Source organism: Suricata suricatta, chromosome 3, assembly GCF_006229205.1.
Source record: "Suricata suricatta isolate VVHF042 chromosome 3, meerkat_22Aug2017_6uvM2_HiC, whole genome shotgun sequence".
Lineage (NCBI taxonomy): Eukaryota > Metazoa > Chordata > Mammalia > Carnivora > Herpestidae > Suricata > Suricata suricatta.
Window position 1 is genome coordinate 119,545,369 of NC_043702.1, and position 17,192 is coordinate 119,562,560.

A 17,192-nucleotide genomic window follows, 5' to 3' on the forward strand; every position below is an offset into this window, starting at 1 on the left:
TCTGCTGACTGATTTGGTCAGGTAGAGACTTTTCTCCTGTCAAGTCTCTAGGCTGATGGGATTGCTTCTGTGATCACAGTTGAGTGAGATGGAACCAGGTCATGTGGCTGCTTCTGGGCCTGTAGTGGCATTTGTGGTTGGCAGGCCTTTTTCCAGGGTCTCAGTGGGGGCATAGATCCTGTCTAGTCTCTGGGCAGATGGAACGGCCTCCATGACCTTAGTCAGTAGAGCTAATGCTGGGATAGAGGTTTGTTTCCAGTTCTAAAGTTAAGTCTGTAAGTGGCAGTCCTGTTATTAGGTTTTGAAATGGGTGTGGCTTCCATATGGTCCTTGGGAAGGCTCCCGCCAGGTCACTGTATGAGTCCTTGGGTGGGCAAGACTGAAGTTGGGAGAGCTGGAGCTGGGTTACTGTGATGTTTCAAGATCTGCAGTTGGACTGAGGTCTGCAGACCTGCCTTGAGGTTCATGGACAGGTGTGACTCCCTGAAAGCTCCGGAGCCAGCAGGACTATTCAGGACAGGAGCTGGTTACAGTGCCCCTTTAAGATCCATACTCAGACCAAGGTCTGTAGGCCACCCTCCAGGGTATGGCAGATGTGACTTCACCCAGGTCCCTTGGCAAATGGTGCTCATGTCAAGACAAAGACCCAGTGGGACTGTGGCTGAGTCCTCAATGGGACAAGGCTGTTTCCAAGTTTGTAGCTGGAAGCACTGTCAGCAAACCTACCTCCTGAGCGTGATGTACCTTCTAAAAATATCCCTCCTTGGTCTTGGCTTCCTCTGAGAAGATCCTGGAATTTCTCAAGTTCGTACCTGGATCCCAGATCTCTCACTGAAGTACTTTTGTTTGTGATAGCTGTCAAATTATTGCTATCTCTATTGCTATGGAGGGATATGATCAGGGGACCTCCTAATCTGCCATTTTTTCCTCCCTTGACTTCTTAATATAAAAGTGTATCTTGGACAACTTTTATATTACTAGAGAGAGAGTGTTTACAACCTCTTTTGAAAATAGAGGCATAGTATTCCATCATATGGATGTGCCATAATTTTTTAACTAGTTTTCTATTGAAGGATATTTTAGGTTGTTTCCAAACTTTTGCTACTCACAGTGCAAATACCCAGTACATACATCACTTCACAGCAAGTGTGTCTATGTAACCAGTTCCCAGAGTAAGATTGCTGGGTCAGAGGGCATATGCATTTATAATTGTGAGCATATGCATTTGTAATTCTGACACATATTCTCAACCAGTCTCTAGAATGGCTGTGCCAATTTACTTTTCCACCAACAATGTGCACTAGTGCTTGTCTCCCACAGCCTTGCCGACAGATCGTATCATCTGGACTTGTGAGTCTGAGAGGTGGAAAATAGTATCTCAGTGAAGTTTAATTTGCATTTCTCTTACTGTGAGTGAGATTGAGTTATTTCTCAAGTGTTTACGAGCTATTTGCATTTCCAAATTACTCTTTCTGATAACTTTTCTAATCCACAAAATAAAAGCTATTTCTAACTTGGAGCATTAAAGTAAAACTAATAGGGCACCTGGGTGGCTCAGTTGGTTAGGCGACCGACTTCAGCTCAGGTCATGATCTCACAGTTCGTGGGTTCAAGCCCTGCATTGCGCTCTGTGCTGACAGCTCAGAGCATGGAGCCTGCTTTGGATTCTGTGTGTCTTTCTCTCTCTCTGCCCTCCCCTGCTCACTCTCTGTCTCTCAAAATAAAATAAAGACAAAAAGATATTTTTAAATAAAAAAACCAAAATATAAAGTTAAACCAAAAGAAAATGTTCAACAAGTGATAGCTGCTGTTACTAGGACTCCTATAACTACCACCTGCTGCTGCTGCTGGGCTCTCTTGTGAGTTCAGAGCAATTCCCGGGTTGATTTGTACAAAAAGACATGAATCCAATACATGTATTCCCTTGGAGAGGTCAATTCATGACATTTCACCCCATGCGTTTAGGCCCCTGGGACCTTTACACAGTTGTAAAAACCCCGAAACTCACTTGTCCATATTCGCTGGCATTATAGGTGCATAGTCCCAAATGACTTCCTCTGCAGCAATGAAGTATTCCCATCTCTTAATGTGCCGCCTCTGGTCACGAGTCAGTTTCTTAGGATTCCTGGTTTTCTTTGCACAGTCTTCGATGTCTAGATAAGCCTGCATCCCAGCTGAATTAGAACATAAGGGCAGGGAGTGATTTTGAGAGAAGAAATGAAGGCTGGTCAAAATGTGTATCTTTTAAATAATAGGAAAAGTAATGCTCAAGCAACTTCTGAACATTTTGGTCAATAGTTCTTTTAGCACAGTAGAGAAAGGGGCAAGAATATAAAGCAAAGAGAGGATGGATTAGGGAAAAACCTTGGAAAGATTTTCTTTGTCTTTTAGAGGAAAAAAATGTAGCTTCTAGACCCTTAAAATCTTATGACTTAGGTCTTATTGATTTCTCATTTTCCCTGTCATCTGTCCCTTCATTTGTAAAGTGGAGATAATAATAGTATATACTGTATAAATTGTTGTTAAAATAAAATAAGTTACTATAAAAAGCACTTAACCTTAATAATGTTAGTTCTGTTGTTGTTTTGTTATTATTTGGGACTCTATCTTCTAGGGCTATTATGACAATTTCATAATTTCAAATATAATTTTGACTGCTCAGTGTGAACAGGAAACAAAATGATCCTATCAAAGGGTCCCTTTCTTATGTGTCTGGCTTTTATGAACATCGTTTTGGTAACAAAATAATTTCCTATAGTATTATCATTTACTTACATTTTAGTTTTTGGTTATAGAGATAGATCTTCTTCAACAATTTTTTTAAACATTTATTTATTTTTGAGAGACAGAGAGAGACAGAGTGCGAACAGGGAAGGGGCAGGGAAACAGAATCCGAAGCAGGGTCCAGGCTCTGAGCTATCAGCACAGAGCCCAACGCAGGCTGGAACTCATGAACCACAAGATCATGACCTGACCGGAAGTCCCAGCTTAACTGACTCAGCCCCCCAGGAGACTCTTTTCCCAACAGTTTTAAAGCAACAATGTAATAATAGAACAATTAGTTATTTTGTTTACATGATACCACATGACAATCTGGGCTGATTTTTTTTCCCACCAAAATCAACTCATGTTCTTTAAACTCACTGGGTCAGCTAGTTTAATTCTATGTTTTTTCCATAAACATACATCCATTGGATTCCTCCTTGTGCCAGGCTTTGTGTTCATCTTGTTATAAAAGATGATCTTTTCGTGTTAAGTCTTCTGCGCTTTCTGTAACTTAGTGCTTTATAAATTTGCAGATGCTTTATTTTGTTCTAGCACCTAGGTTGTTTTTTTTTTTTTTTTTGCTACATACTAATACCCCCAGGAAGAATATCTCTACATATGTTTATTTCCTTCCTTCTTTTTCCTTTTGAGGAAGTAGAGCTTTCTTTAGCTTTTGCTTCATTTTTAAAAATCTTTGCCAATTTCTCCACTTCCTCCATCCCAATCATGCATTATATTAAGTCTAAGAGCAGAATAACTAAATTCTGTTCTTAGGACTAAGCATGTATGTCTGGGGCGTGGGTGGCTTGAAAGGGCAAAGGAGAATGAGGGAGTTAGTGCCTGGGAAGAAAGGATCCTATGTTCACAAGCAAAAGAATTTCTTGCCTTGAAAATGTCTTGGGATGAGAGAAGATATGATCCATCTTCCCTTTGGGCTCATAGTCATGTTTGCAGTAGTAGACGTAGCACTGACAAGGGTGATGGCTGAGATCTTATGATGATTCTGCTCCAAGACCTGGCCGTTGAAATGAATGGAGAACAGTTCCGGCCCAGAGCTCATTCCAATCAGATGCCAGCTAACGTGGTCATGGGCACAAACAGTGATATCTGAGAGGGAGAGAGGGGGAGGGAAGCAGGAAGTCAGCAGTCTGTAATAAAAAAATTCACTCATGATATATGGACTGAGCACCTGCTATGCATCAGACACTGTTTCTGAGGGCACAGACACTCCTGTTGTGGCTCCTGCCCGAGCAAAGCACACATCTGACTGATGGGCAAACAAATGGTCACAACCCACTGCAGTCAGCGGCATATGGAGGTAAGAATAGAGCCCATGGATGAGGAAAGCTGGTTCAGAAACACAAGGATTGTTAAGGGATTAGGCGAGGAGGGAACCAAGTAGGTAACCAACCATCCTGGTTGGCCTGGATGTGAGGAGTTTTCCAGAATGCAGGACTTTTAGTGTTAAAACTAGGGAAACCCTGAGAAAGCCTGCACAGCTGGTCACTCCAGAATCAATCTGGGCTCAGTTGGAGGGAGCCAATAAGGCTGAGTTCAGGGGCCTAAACTTCTCAATGGATAGAGGTCAAAGGGAGAGGTCTAGGGGAGGGACGTGGTGATGCTTTAAGGAAGTTTTAATCACTTCTTTAACCACTTGTTGACCCTTTAAATGACAAGGCAATGACTTACTCTCTAGGATACAGGCTCTTCTTAATGCAATGGACAAGTCTTCATTATGCTAGGCCACTAGGAGCATTTCACGGATGAAGTAATAAAAACAGAATAAAAGCAGAGTTTTGCTCCTTCTTTGTGCTCACAGTGACTGGGAACAGGCTAATTTGCTCCATGGGAGATTCTAAGCCTGGCTTCCATCCTTGGCTTGAGGTTTAAATTTCGGATCAGTAATCACTAGATATTACATCATAGAGCTGAGAGTTAGCCCGTTACCCGCAGAGAGACTGAGGGGCTTGTATTTTTAGGAGACCATTGTAACCAGGCAAGGATTCCTGGTATTACGGATGGGAACAAGAAGCTAGAAGCTGCAAGCAAGAAGCTTGAAGGTAGGAGGCTTTGCAGGAAGTATTTATCCACCTCACAAAAAATGCTTATGCTGAATTGAGCATTTGATAACATCTTATTAGCATTTATCATATATTTAATTTACCATGCTCCAAAAGACAATTGCACAGCATTAACTTTTCTCAGTTTCTAATAATGCCCCCATCCTGCCTCTCTTAAGCCCCAAATACTTTTTCTTTTTTTTTTTTTACTATAAATTCAAAAACTCTATGCCCTGACCAAATTATTAACTTTTTGCATATAGCTTGCTTTTGTTTGACTTCTATATACTTACACAAATGATTCCCTCTGCCAGGACACAGATACAATGTCTCCTTGACCACTCCTCTCTAAGGATTATAGCACTGGAAATGCTATTCTATATGTAAAACAATTCCTCCATACCCTCTGCTCCAGGATAAATGGTTGATCCATTTTTGTAAATGAGCACATTGAGACAATAAATGTCCAAGGGCCACACTAAGCTAGAGAAGTGAGCAAGGCTTGAATGCAGATCTCCTAAGATAGGGGGCAATTAAATAAGTTTTGGAACTCTGAATGGAGAAACCAGAATCATCTGAGGATGTTTGTAATAGCCCAGGTGGGAAGACAGTCCAATGCAACAGAATGCAACTGAAAAAGAAATATCCAGACCTCCACTCTTGACAAGTTTTGTTTTTAGTAAGTAAAGCCACTTGTGATTTTCAGATACAGAAAATGACCTCTGAGAAGCTTACTGTTTTTGAAGGATGGATTGATTTAATAGAATAATATTTTCATTTTTCCATTCTTTTTGCTCAGGATCTTTGGTTCTAAGTAATTTCTATCAAAAGGGTGGAAGAAGTTTGGATGGGAATCAGTTTTGTTGTTTTCCTTTCTCTTAATAGTTGCTATGATTTTGCTTTTCCCACAAGAGTCTCCATACAAATGGAAAGAGAAAACATCCTGCATGCCATCGATGATTACTCATCCATCACCTTATGAAATGTAGTAGTAGTTTTGTATGTGGGGTACTTCTCCTAATCTACCCATCTTCACTGTAAGTGTCTTCCTTGTATTCTTTCTGCCAACCCTTCCTGCTAGGGATTGACCTTGAATTTCTGTTTTGCAAGGCTTCTTCTCTGGAAGAAGCCATGATCATCATGCAGCAGGGACCACAGGACTCACTGATGGAGACTGAGCTACTATCCTGGAGGTCTTCCTGGGGCCACAGATGAAGGTGAAACCTGCTCAGAACCTTATATATAATAAGGCTGCACACTCTTTCTCCTAGGTAGCTTCCAATTGTTTGTTGTGTTTGTTGTAAGAAAAAAAATGATAGAATCTGGAGAACCACTGAATTAGATTACATTATCTTTCTGATAAGAAACTGAAGAACAGCAAATATGAGTATGGTCAACTTCCATGGGACTTTGAGGAAGACAGTGGGACCAAAGGTATTAATGGTTCTGTGGTTGGATAGCATGCAGCCCGCGTGTTACCTGGCATTGTCCCATTCACGTAACCATTGACTGTGTACATTAAAGAGGATGACTGGCTCCAGCTCTTGCTCTCATCAAACACAGCAAACATCAGCACATGTTGTTTGTCAAACATCTTCTGAATCCCATCCTCAGTTAGGGTGCCTATGAAAGAAAAGACATACTTTTCTTCCAGACAGAAGATTCTCATTAGATATTCCTAGATACGAAAAAATCTAAGGCAAGCAATCATAACGATAACTTTAAAAATTCTTATTTTAAAAAATAGCATCTTTATCAAGTAATAATGACTAGAAACATATTAAACCACTGGTGCCACATTAAGTATTTTTTTGGATCCCTCATAGCCTTGAGGAATGGAGACTTAATGGTAAATCTGATCTGGCACAGAGAAAAAATATTTGGGACTGTCAAGGCTTTAGTAACAGTACTCATTTCCTCCAGCATCAACAGGCTAATAAATAGGTATTTTAGCTCAGTTGACAAAGGACATTTCAAGTTTAATACAGCCATCTAGCTGGAAACTATAGAAAACTTATGAAAGAAATTGAAGAAGACACAAAGAAATGGAAAAACATTCTTTGCTCATGGATTGGAAGAATAAATATCATAAAATATCATTACTACCCGAAGCAATCTACACATTCAATGCAATCCCCATCAAAACTGCACCAGCATTCTTCTCAAAGCTAGAACAAACTATCCTAAAATTCAAATGGAACCACAAAAAAACCCCTGAATAACCAAAGTAATATTGAAGAAAACCAAAACAGGAGGCATCACAATCCCAGACTTTAGCCTCACTACAAAGCTGTTATCATCAAGACAGTATGGTATTGGCACAAAAACAGACACAGAGACCAATGGAATAGAATAGAGAGCCCAGAACTGGGCCCATAAGTGTATGTACAATTAATCTTTGACAAAGCAGAAAAGAGTATCCAATGGAAAAAAGACAGCCTCTTTAACAGGTGATGCTGAGAGAACTGGACAGCAACATGCAGAAGAATGAAACTAGATCCCTTTCTTACATCATATACAAAAATAAATGCAAAATGGATGAAGGCCGTGAATGTGAGACAGGAAACCATCAAAACCCTGGAGGAGAAAGCAGGAAATAGCCTCCTTGACTTCAAATGCAGCAATTTCCTACTTGATACATCCCCAAAGGCAAGGGAAATGAAATAAAAAATGAACTATTGGGACCTCATCAAAATAAAAAGCTTCTGCATTGCAAAGGAAACAATCAAGAAAACTAATAGGCAACCAACAGAATGGGAAAAGATAATTACAAATAACATATCGGGTAAAGGGCTAGTATCCAAAATCTACAAGGAACTCACAAACTCCACACTCGAAAAACTAATAATCCAGTGAAGAAATAGGCAGAAGATATGAACAGACACTTCTCCAAAGAGGACATCCAGACGGCCAACAGTCTCATGAAACAACGCTCAGCGTCACTCATCATCAGGGAAATACAAATCAAAACCACACTGAGATACCACCTCATGCTGGTCAGAATGGCTAAAATGAACAAATCAAGAGACTATAGATGTTGGCGAGGATGTGGAGAAATGGGCACCCTCCTACACTGTTGGTGGGAATGTAAACTGGTGCAGCCACTCTGGAAAACAGTGTGGGGGTTCCTCAAAAAAATATCAATAGAACCCCCCGATGGCCCAGCAATAGCACTGCTGGGGATCTACCCAAGAGAGACAGAAGTTCTGATGCATAGGGGTACATGTACCCCAATGTTCATAGCAGCACTGTCAACAATAACCAAATCATGGAAAAAGTCTAAATGTCTATCAACTGATGAATGGATAAAGAAGATGTGGTATATATACACAATGGAGTACTACATGGCAATGAGAAAGAATGAAATCTGGCCATTCGTAGCAAAGTGGATGGACCTCGAGGGTGTCATGCTAAGCGAAATAAGTCAGGTGGAGAAGGACAGATACACTACGTTTCACTCACAGGTCTAACAGGAGAAACCTCACAGAGGACCATGGGAAGGGGAAGGGGAAGAGAGTTAGGGAGAGGGAGGCAAATCATGAGAGACTCTTGAATACTGAACACAAACTGAGGGCTGAAGGGGGAAGGAGGAAGGGGAAGGGTGTGATGGTCATGGAGGAGGGCACTTGTGGGGAAGAGCAGTGAGTGTTATATGGAAACCAACTTGAGAATAAACTATAAATAAAAAAAATATAGCCATCTTGCCTGTACATGTAGTGAGGCACTAGGTCAAGATTAATCCACTCTCATGTGAGGAAGAAATGTAGCTTACAGTAAAATGAAGGAAGGGCTTTTTTAAGTTGGAAATATTTTTTTCAGAGCCATCACAATATCTTTGATATGCCAAGCAATGAAAACATGTATTTGTGCATTGAATAAATGAATTAGAATCTGTACATATGGTATGTATGCATATATGGTGTGCGTGTATGTATAGACAGATGGTGAGATCTATCACGTTATTTCCCATAGTGCAGTTCATTGTGGTTGTTTTTTGTTTTAATGAAAGAATTATCTGGGGGTATAAAATGAAAATTCATGCTTGCTCCTAAGCCCAGCCGATGAAATTTTTTATGAAGTCAATTGAATATGTTTGCTTGCTTATAAGAAAGAACGTTGGAGTCTTGTGTGTTTGTATCCCAAATTACCAACCTAACCCTCAATAACACTAGTCTAAGTTCTTTCCAAGTACTCTCAGCAATGTATAGGCTGCTGTACACTTCCAAAACCACTTGGCCTTGAGGTGAGTGTTACGGATCACAGAGGCATGACATCATAACATGCTCTCAGACAGAGGTTTACTTGGGAGTCTCCCAGGACTGAGGCGAAGGAAGGATTTGAAGAAGCAGGAAATTCCAAACCCTCAGATATCAATGTCAGGCAGAGCTGGTCCACGCCCTCTTCTTTTGCCTGACTTACAAAAAGGTACTGAGATTCTTTCAAGCCTCATTCCATGAGAACACCATTTCAACATTTTAAGGGTTGCTGATTTTTTTACCTTTCTTACAAATAAGCAGAGGTCCAATCAGCCCAGAGTTGAAGTCCTCTACCAAATTTTCATAGGAGTAGTAGATGTGTGTGAGGCACGGAGGGTCACTGTGCGTGGGCCCACTGTCCTCGGTGATATTCCACTCATAGGTATATTCATGGCCTGGGGCTATAGCATCATCCAGCTTTTCCACAGGGAATGTGTGGTCAGGGTAAGAAGCACCTGGAGAAGAACAGCATGAAAATATCTGGCAGTTTCTGAGGATTACTTTTTCATCATCTCCAAATAGGGGGAAACATAAGATCTCTATAGAGATGTGTATACCTTTCTACAGTGAACCTTTATTAGTTAGAAAAATTCACGTATACCCACTTCTATGTCTATGCAGTTGTAAGGGCTTTGCATCCATAGTGATCTGAGATGAAAAAAAAAATGTTACTAGTATATTTTTGTTAAGGTTTGAGAAGTTCATTTTACAGGACATCTAATTGTCCCAAAGCTTAGTGATGCTCTGTTCATTTGGGTCAGTCTTTTCCATCTTCATTTGGATAGTTTTTATTGCTAGATATAATATTTTCTAATATTTTCTTCTACAATGCCGCTAACTTCATCCAGTGTACTTCTCATTTCAGTTATTGTATCCATCTGTAAAGTTTCCACTTACATGTTTTTATACCTTCTGTCACCTCTCAGTCCTGCTGTGGAACATTTGGAAAATGTTTATAATAGCCTGTCTTAATGTCTTTGCCCGCCAGTTCTATCATTTCTTTTATCTCTGGATCTGTTCCTTTTGATTAAGTATTTTTTTGGCTATGGGTAGTACTTTTCCTGCTTATTTTAATGCTTGTTAGTTTTTACTAACATTGTGAGTTTTAAATGTTGGCTGCTGGATTTTCTTGCATTTCCGTAAGTAATATTGAGTATTGTGCTTATCACCACCAGAGCAGCCCAATGTTATCCAACTCCTGTGCCTTCTGATGATTCTACATCTACCCAATGTCCATTAATTAGGAGGTCTTTCCATTTTTGATGATGGGAACATAAACTATGTTTATGTGTGTGGTTCAGGGACTGTCCTGCCTGTTTCTTTCTGATGATACCTTCAATACTTTCCTCACATGCACGTGCAGATCAGTATTTAGTTGAAGACTCAACAGGACCTCTGTTGTAGATTCTTAAGAACTCTTTCTTTGTGTTTATACCATCCTTTTCAGGATTCTGTCCTATAAATCACAAGTTCCAGCCACACTAGCCTACCAAAAGTCTCTATTTCCTTAACTCAAAGAGACTGTTGAGTTACAATGAGACTCTGTGCTATGCCCTGGAAACTTACCGCAGGCAGTGAGCTTGAATACTCGTAGGGCCCACCTCATTTCTTATTCTCATGGAGGATTCTCTTGTATTGTCTGTTTTTCAATGTCTGACAACTCTTGTTTCATATATTTTGTCTGCCTGGCTAGTTATTAAGCAAAAGGGTAAATCTGATAGCTCATTTCCAAAAGCCAAAGTTTGAGATGCTAAATTTCTACATATAATATTTTACACTGCAGCGTGTCAGCTACCCTTGTTAACAGTCCAATATCAGGAAAATCTATTCTATTCACAGACACTCGGGACCTTGCATAGCATCAGCATATTTTTGGGCTCTTCAGATGGGAATGGAAAATAGGCACATGCATCCATCATCAGTGAGGCATGCAGGCATGGCAGCACATGCATCACTGTACCACATAAGGTTCTGAGCATGGAAGCCATAGAAGAGTTGAGTAGGTATATCTAGATTTACTTATGTATCTCCACAGGACAGAGCATCATCTTTATATGCATGAAAGAGAAAATGACCAAACTTGAAATAATATTATAGTCATGATATCAGCCTTACAGATAGGAAACAAAGATGGATTTTAGTGCTCTCAGAAGCCAACAGTTGAATGCTAGTGACTAAGCTGGTGACATATGGAAGACTAGTTATGGCTGGACCATGAAGTCTTCACTTAAGACAGGAAACTGAATCAAGTTACTATTCACTCAACACAAATACAGCCGTGTTAACTCATTCTGGATATCTTTTAAGTGTTGTCTTACCCATAGGATAAAGTCCAAGTGTGTTACCATGGCAGCTGAAGTCATTCATGAGTTTCCTCAGTCTACCTATTCAGTGTCATTTCCCTTCATACCTCTAAACTGTGTGCATTTTGTACTCCAATAGCAACCTGCTACCTCCAAAATATATCCCAAGTTTGCACTCTTCTCTGTATCTTTCCCGCCATCACTCAGGCTAAAACTATAGACTCCTGAATTAGCTTATTGGCATAATCCGATTCTGGCATGAGTACCCTCCCAATCCATTTCCCAACCTGTATACAGAATGATACCTTAAAACTCTTAATTTTGATCTTACTTCAGCATGTTCCTGCTTAAAATCCTAACAATAGGGGGACCTGAGTGGCTCAGTTGGCTAAGCATCTGGCTTCGGCTCAGGTCATGATCTCATGGTTCATGAGTTCGAGCCCCGCGTCAGGCTCTGTGCTGACAGCTAGCTCAGAGCCTGGAGCCTGCTTTGGATTCTGTATCTCCCTCTCTCTCTGACTCTCCCCTGCACACGCTGTCTCTCTCAAAAAAAAAAAAAAAAAAAAAACTTAAAAAAATCGACAATAGCTTCTACTTTCACAAAATTCTTAACATGGACCACAAGTCTATGTATGATCTACTGCTACTTCTCTCTCCACTCTCACCGTGTGCGACTTTCCCCCTTGTTGACTATGTATTACTCTACTGGGCCACCATTTAGTTCCCCAAACAAGCCTTTCCATTCCTACCTCAGGGTCTTTGCAAATACTACTCCCTCCGCTTAGAATGTTCTTCTCTTCTTTCTTCCTTTGGGTAAATGTGTGCTCATCTGTTAGATGTCACCTTAAATATAAGCTTACTCCTGATCTCTAAATGTGTTACATACTTTTTCTTTTCCTTCACTCATCATAATTTATAACTGAATGTGTGTGGCATTGTATGATTAATTTCATTTTCTCCTACTAGATAATAACTATTTGCACCATGCATATTCTGTCACCAGAAGGTAAGCAACTCAAAGGCAGCTGCTGGATCGTATGTGTGCTGGTACGTCTGGTGCCTTGTGAAAGTGCCTGACATGGAGAAGGTGCTCACTGAATGTTTATAGAACTCTTAAGATGTAAGGTCCCGTGGGCTAGAACCAAAGCTGTCGAGTCTTAGTTCACAGGTGTTTCGTTAGGATTGCATGGCATTAAAACAAATTAAATGCCAACATTAACACTATGTAGATATCATATAAGAATCTGGATTGCTCTCTTCTCTTAAACAACAGCAACGACTAAAACATGGACATTTTGTGACACTGAACCAAATTCCCGCATAGAATTTGCCTGACCTGAGTCCTGGTTACCACCGTTAGATAGGACAGTGGCTCTGTGACCCCCAGTCCCTAAAGGACACATATTTTTTCACTGAATTAGCCTCCTGACTGCTACAGACATCTGAATTGTGACCCCTGTGCTAGCGAAAAGCTTAACATGGCATTCTGTCGTATCTTTTCTTCTCCTCAAAGATAGTTTGGCACTGATAAGCAATATTTAGAATAGGCTGAAGTTTCACTCTGATGATAAAAAGGATCTGAATATTAAAATTATTAGGAATTGAGATATGTTAAGAGCTTGAATAATTTCCTGAGAGTAATACTGTTATTTCTGTCTAAATCAAAAAGAAAAAAAAAAGAACTTATGAGGTAAAGTCTCTGCTAATAAACAGGAAGTATTATCTCTGGAAAGTTACAAAATAGCTTTGGTAGAAAAGAACAAACAGGTCTGATAAGGAGAGTCGCCCTCTCGGGTCAAACCTTGCCCACTGACTGAACCGGCATGAACAGTTATGACGAGAGCTATCTTGAGTCACGCATGAGGGCCCTTATTCAGTGCCTCATGCTCCTGGGCTCATAAGAAGCCAATTTGTGTTTCTGGACACGATGCTTCCACTGCTCCAACTGTTAAAACATCACAGGAAATTCCTATAGTAGAAAGTGGCATTCTTTCTATTGCCTTTATAAGGTCTAGGAGGACAAATGTGGTATTCTTTGTCGGGTGAGAGATAACTATCAAACTTCTTCCTCTCTCTCTGGATAAATGCATGCTCAACCTTCAGACGTCAGCTTAAATGTCAGTTTCCTCATTCCCTGACCTCTGATATATATATACTTAATCAAATATGTATATATCATATGAAGTATATATGATATAAAAATTAAATATATATATTTATATTTCTAACAGTATTCATAAATACATATAATATTCATCATCATTTTAAATTAAATATTGGTGAGATTATATAATTGATGATAGATTGTGAAAGAAAGTACGTGAGTTTTGAGCCAAGAATTGAAATTTCTTGGTTGTATCATGTGTTGACTGTGAATTTGGGAGTCTCTTAATCTCCCTTTTAGCCTCAATCTTCTCATTCATAACAATATAATCCTTTCTCTAGCAATAATATTATCATCTTTGATGGGTTACGAGACCTAAAAAATACACGTAAAATGTTGGGCACCTCACCAACACGACAGCAACACACTTCGGTACGTTGGCTGTTTTTTTTCTCAGCTACTCTGCAACCGACACAGCCTCTTTCCTTTGTGTTTTACCTCTGATCGGCTGTATTTTAAGTGTTCATGAGTTCTCTTAACACGTGTGAGAAAGATTAGAGGTGGTGATGTGTCTACTCTAAAGTGGTAAAAACTGGTAATAAGATTGAGTAGTTGCTCACAACCACCAGCAAAATTAACAAATTTCAGAGACAGGGGAAGGCTCTGTGCTAGGTTCCTGGACACAAATATAAAGAAGTCACGAAGGCCCTGAGGGGCTCACAGCCCAGCAGGGCACATGCTGGTGTCGTGGTTGTGGGGGCTTCACCTCCAGATTTCTTCCAGGGCCGCTTCAGTGCAGAAATCACAGAACACAGCGCGCATCTCTATTTAGAATCAAACAATATAAATATCTAAGAATCACCTAAAAGGGTTTAACATATACTAGATATGGCAATGTGACTGATTTTCTACTAATATCAAATTTATTTTTAAATGATCCTGGTTTCATACCCAGTGTTATTTGAACAATGATTTTTAAATGTCTGTCTAGTGACCAAAGTATATCACTGAGAATTTCATATTCATTTAAAATGAATATGAAGTTACATGTAAGATAAATTTCAAATAATTGAATGACTGGCTTTAATTAAGTTTACTATACTACTTAAAAGGTGAATAATGAGCATCTTGAAATAAAAAGTGAACAGATTTGTACATGGAAGTAGATCCTTCAATTGCACTGAGCGAGGTTTACTAATGAGATCATTTGGGGATGGTTTTACTGTTGTTTTTATTCTTTTCACTTCAAAGTATTTTATTTTACCTTTAGCCTAAAATAAACCAGTCATGCTGTATCTTTGATTTCACAACCTACCTAATATGAGCTATGGAGTTTCTTAAAGGAAACATTTATGAATGCATTTTTGGTGAATCTGATTTTGACTTTGTAATCAAAATAAAGGCCTAATCTCTTAACAGAAGAGGGGAGAAATGGAGAGGAAGGACTACTTGCTGGAGCACAAAACGTCCTCCTTCAGCTTCTTGCGAGAATAAATCCTTTACACAAGGGTAGCCGTTTGTTTTATATTTACTTAAGTCTGTTCACTGCCTGTCAGTTCACAGCCAGCATCGCAGCTTGTTTACTCTCGTCATGATGAACCAAATCTTTACCAAAGGCTCATGGTATTTTTTTTTTCAAACGTAAAATGCTGTGTTACAAGCTTTGGGAAACTGAAGGTACGGGAAGACCTGCTTTGGCCCTTAGGGTGCTCATTCTTGAGATCCTCCCTTGCTACTTACTTTTTTGGAACAGCTCTTTTCCTCTCCATTTAATAAACTTAGTGAACGCTCCAGTGTCCATCTAACAACTCAGGACCTTCTTTAGAAGCGGTAATTTAGGCAATGGGCAAATCAGAACGCTGATGTTCTATAAGGAACCTGCTTCCACTGCACAGGATGTGCAAGTCTCTTTGAAGGGGCGTTCACAACTCTGAGATTTATGAGAATCATTATATCAGCCATTACAGTTGTTCGGGTCTTTTGCCACATACCCAAAGGAGTGTCTGTATAAGGCCAAAATATTCAGATGTGAAGCGAAAAATGTCATGCCTACATTTTGTCAAGTATTGAAATGTTTTGGAAAAACCCTAAGACTAAGTTTTCATATGGAGAATTTGGCAACCCTAGATGCAAAGAACAATCTCTGGTGGAAAATGCTTTTCTTTCTTTCCCTTCCTTCCTTCCTTCCTTCTTTCCTTCTTTCTCTCTCTTTATTTTACTCAGAGTTGGCTTACCAGCAGGTTGCTGAATATTATAAAATTAATCTTGTGATCTAATACTCATAATGAAACTCACACATTTAAGTGAGAATATAAAGCAAATAAAAGAATAATATAAGATTCATTCTGAAACGAACTTTTAAAGTTAATTGACCAAAACAGCTACAAAAACTTACTGAAAAACAAAATTCGCTCAAAGGCGCATCATTGCAAACAGTTCGTGCATGCAATCTAGAGAGTTTCTGAAATTTTAACCTCAAACTGAAACTCTTAGTGACAGAAACTTTTTAAATGATTTGGTACAGCTGCAGATATTTTACTTCCTGGTTTAAAAATATATTCTTATCAAGGGTGCCTGGGTGGCTCAGTCGGTTAAGAGTTGAACTCTTGGTTTCTGCTCAGGTCATGATCTCAGTTTATGAGTTTGGGTCCTGCATCAGGCTCTGCACTGTATGTGTACACACACATTCCTTTTAAATACATGTGTAAAGGAAATGTTCTTGTGAGCCTTTTTACAAATCATGATTTGTCCAACTTGTCAAATGGATTACTCATCCTACCCTGTGTATGACTGAGGTCTCTCCTGGGCACTCCTGGGGAGGGGGTGCAACCAGGAGTGGTTTGGAAACACCAAGCTACAACCTGGCATTTATGTCGGGTGATGCCAATTTATGGATGAAAGGCCAGCATGAGACTTTCACACTGAGCAGCCGCTTTCCTGGCCAGAGCTCAGACTTCCAATCTAACGAAAGCATAGCCAAACATTTAAAAAAAGCAACAAGGCTTCCAGGCAACCAAAATAGAAGTTACAAAACCCATCAATGACAGTTCAGGGTCTTTACCTGTAGACAATACCATAGATGACAATGTAGACCTTTGTTTAGAGTCCTTTAGAGTCATATAGACTACACATAATTCTAACATTTGTGGGCGTTTGCCAAACCTCACAGAGGATTGGAAGGAATGGCTTAGAAAGAGATTAGAGTTTTGTTTCTCATCCTCTGTTTCAAAAGAGTCTGGGGAAGTATAACAGATATCCAAAGTGATTTAAAAAATTATCTTAGACACTTCAAGGATTCTCATGTAGCTAACTCAGTCAGTAGTTAGTTGATTTCCACACCAACATAGTTCAAACCACAGAGGAAGGCTCTGGGCCAGAGCGAGTGTCAGGCAAGAGGATATTTTATTTTAACACAGAGGGCACACTAAAGTGACCAGGCTTGTCTTTTACCATGCATTTCATTCCCAAAATAAAAATTCACGCTGCCCACCAATCTGTATTTACCTTTCTCAGATTTAGAAGGCTAGTGGCAATAATCAGGTGGCCAGGGGAAGTGGTAGGAGCATCTCAGATAGCTGCTCATAAATGAGCAGCTGCTGTGGGGGAGTGCAGGAACAAACAAACAGTAAAGGAAGGGGGATAATGTCGCAAGATTTGTTCCCTGTGCAAACAGCCCAGCCAGAGTACAAAGTCCACAAGCTTT

At 39.8% G+C, this 17,192-nt stretch overlaps 1 protein-coding gene across 1 annotated transcript in view; it reads right to left on the bottom strand.

Moving 5' to 3' along the window:
* Window positions 1–17,192, bottom strand: part of F5 (coagulation factor V) — a 70,872-nt gene that overhangs the window by 39,366 nt on the left and 14,314 nt on the right. The window contains exons 6-9 of the mRNA XM_029933349.1: window positions 9,325–9,537; window positions 6,306–6,449; window positions 3,652–3,873; window positions 2,009–2,174 (exon numbers count right to left, since the gene is read on the bottom strand). Coding sequence (XP_029789209.1) covers window positions 2,009–2,174; window positions 3,652–3,873; window positions 6,306–6,449; window positions 9,325–9,537 — 745 coding nt within the window. The remainder of the gene's footprint in view (window positions 1–2,008; window positions 2,175–3,651; window positions 3,874–6,305; window positions 6,450–9,324; window positions 9,538–17,192) is intronic.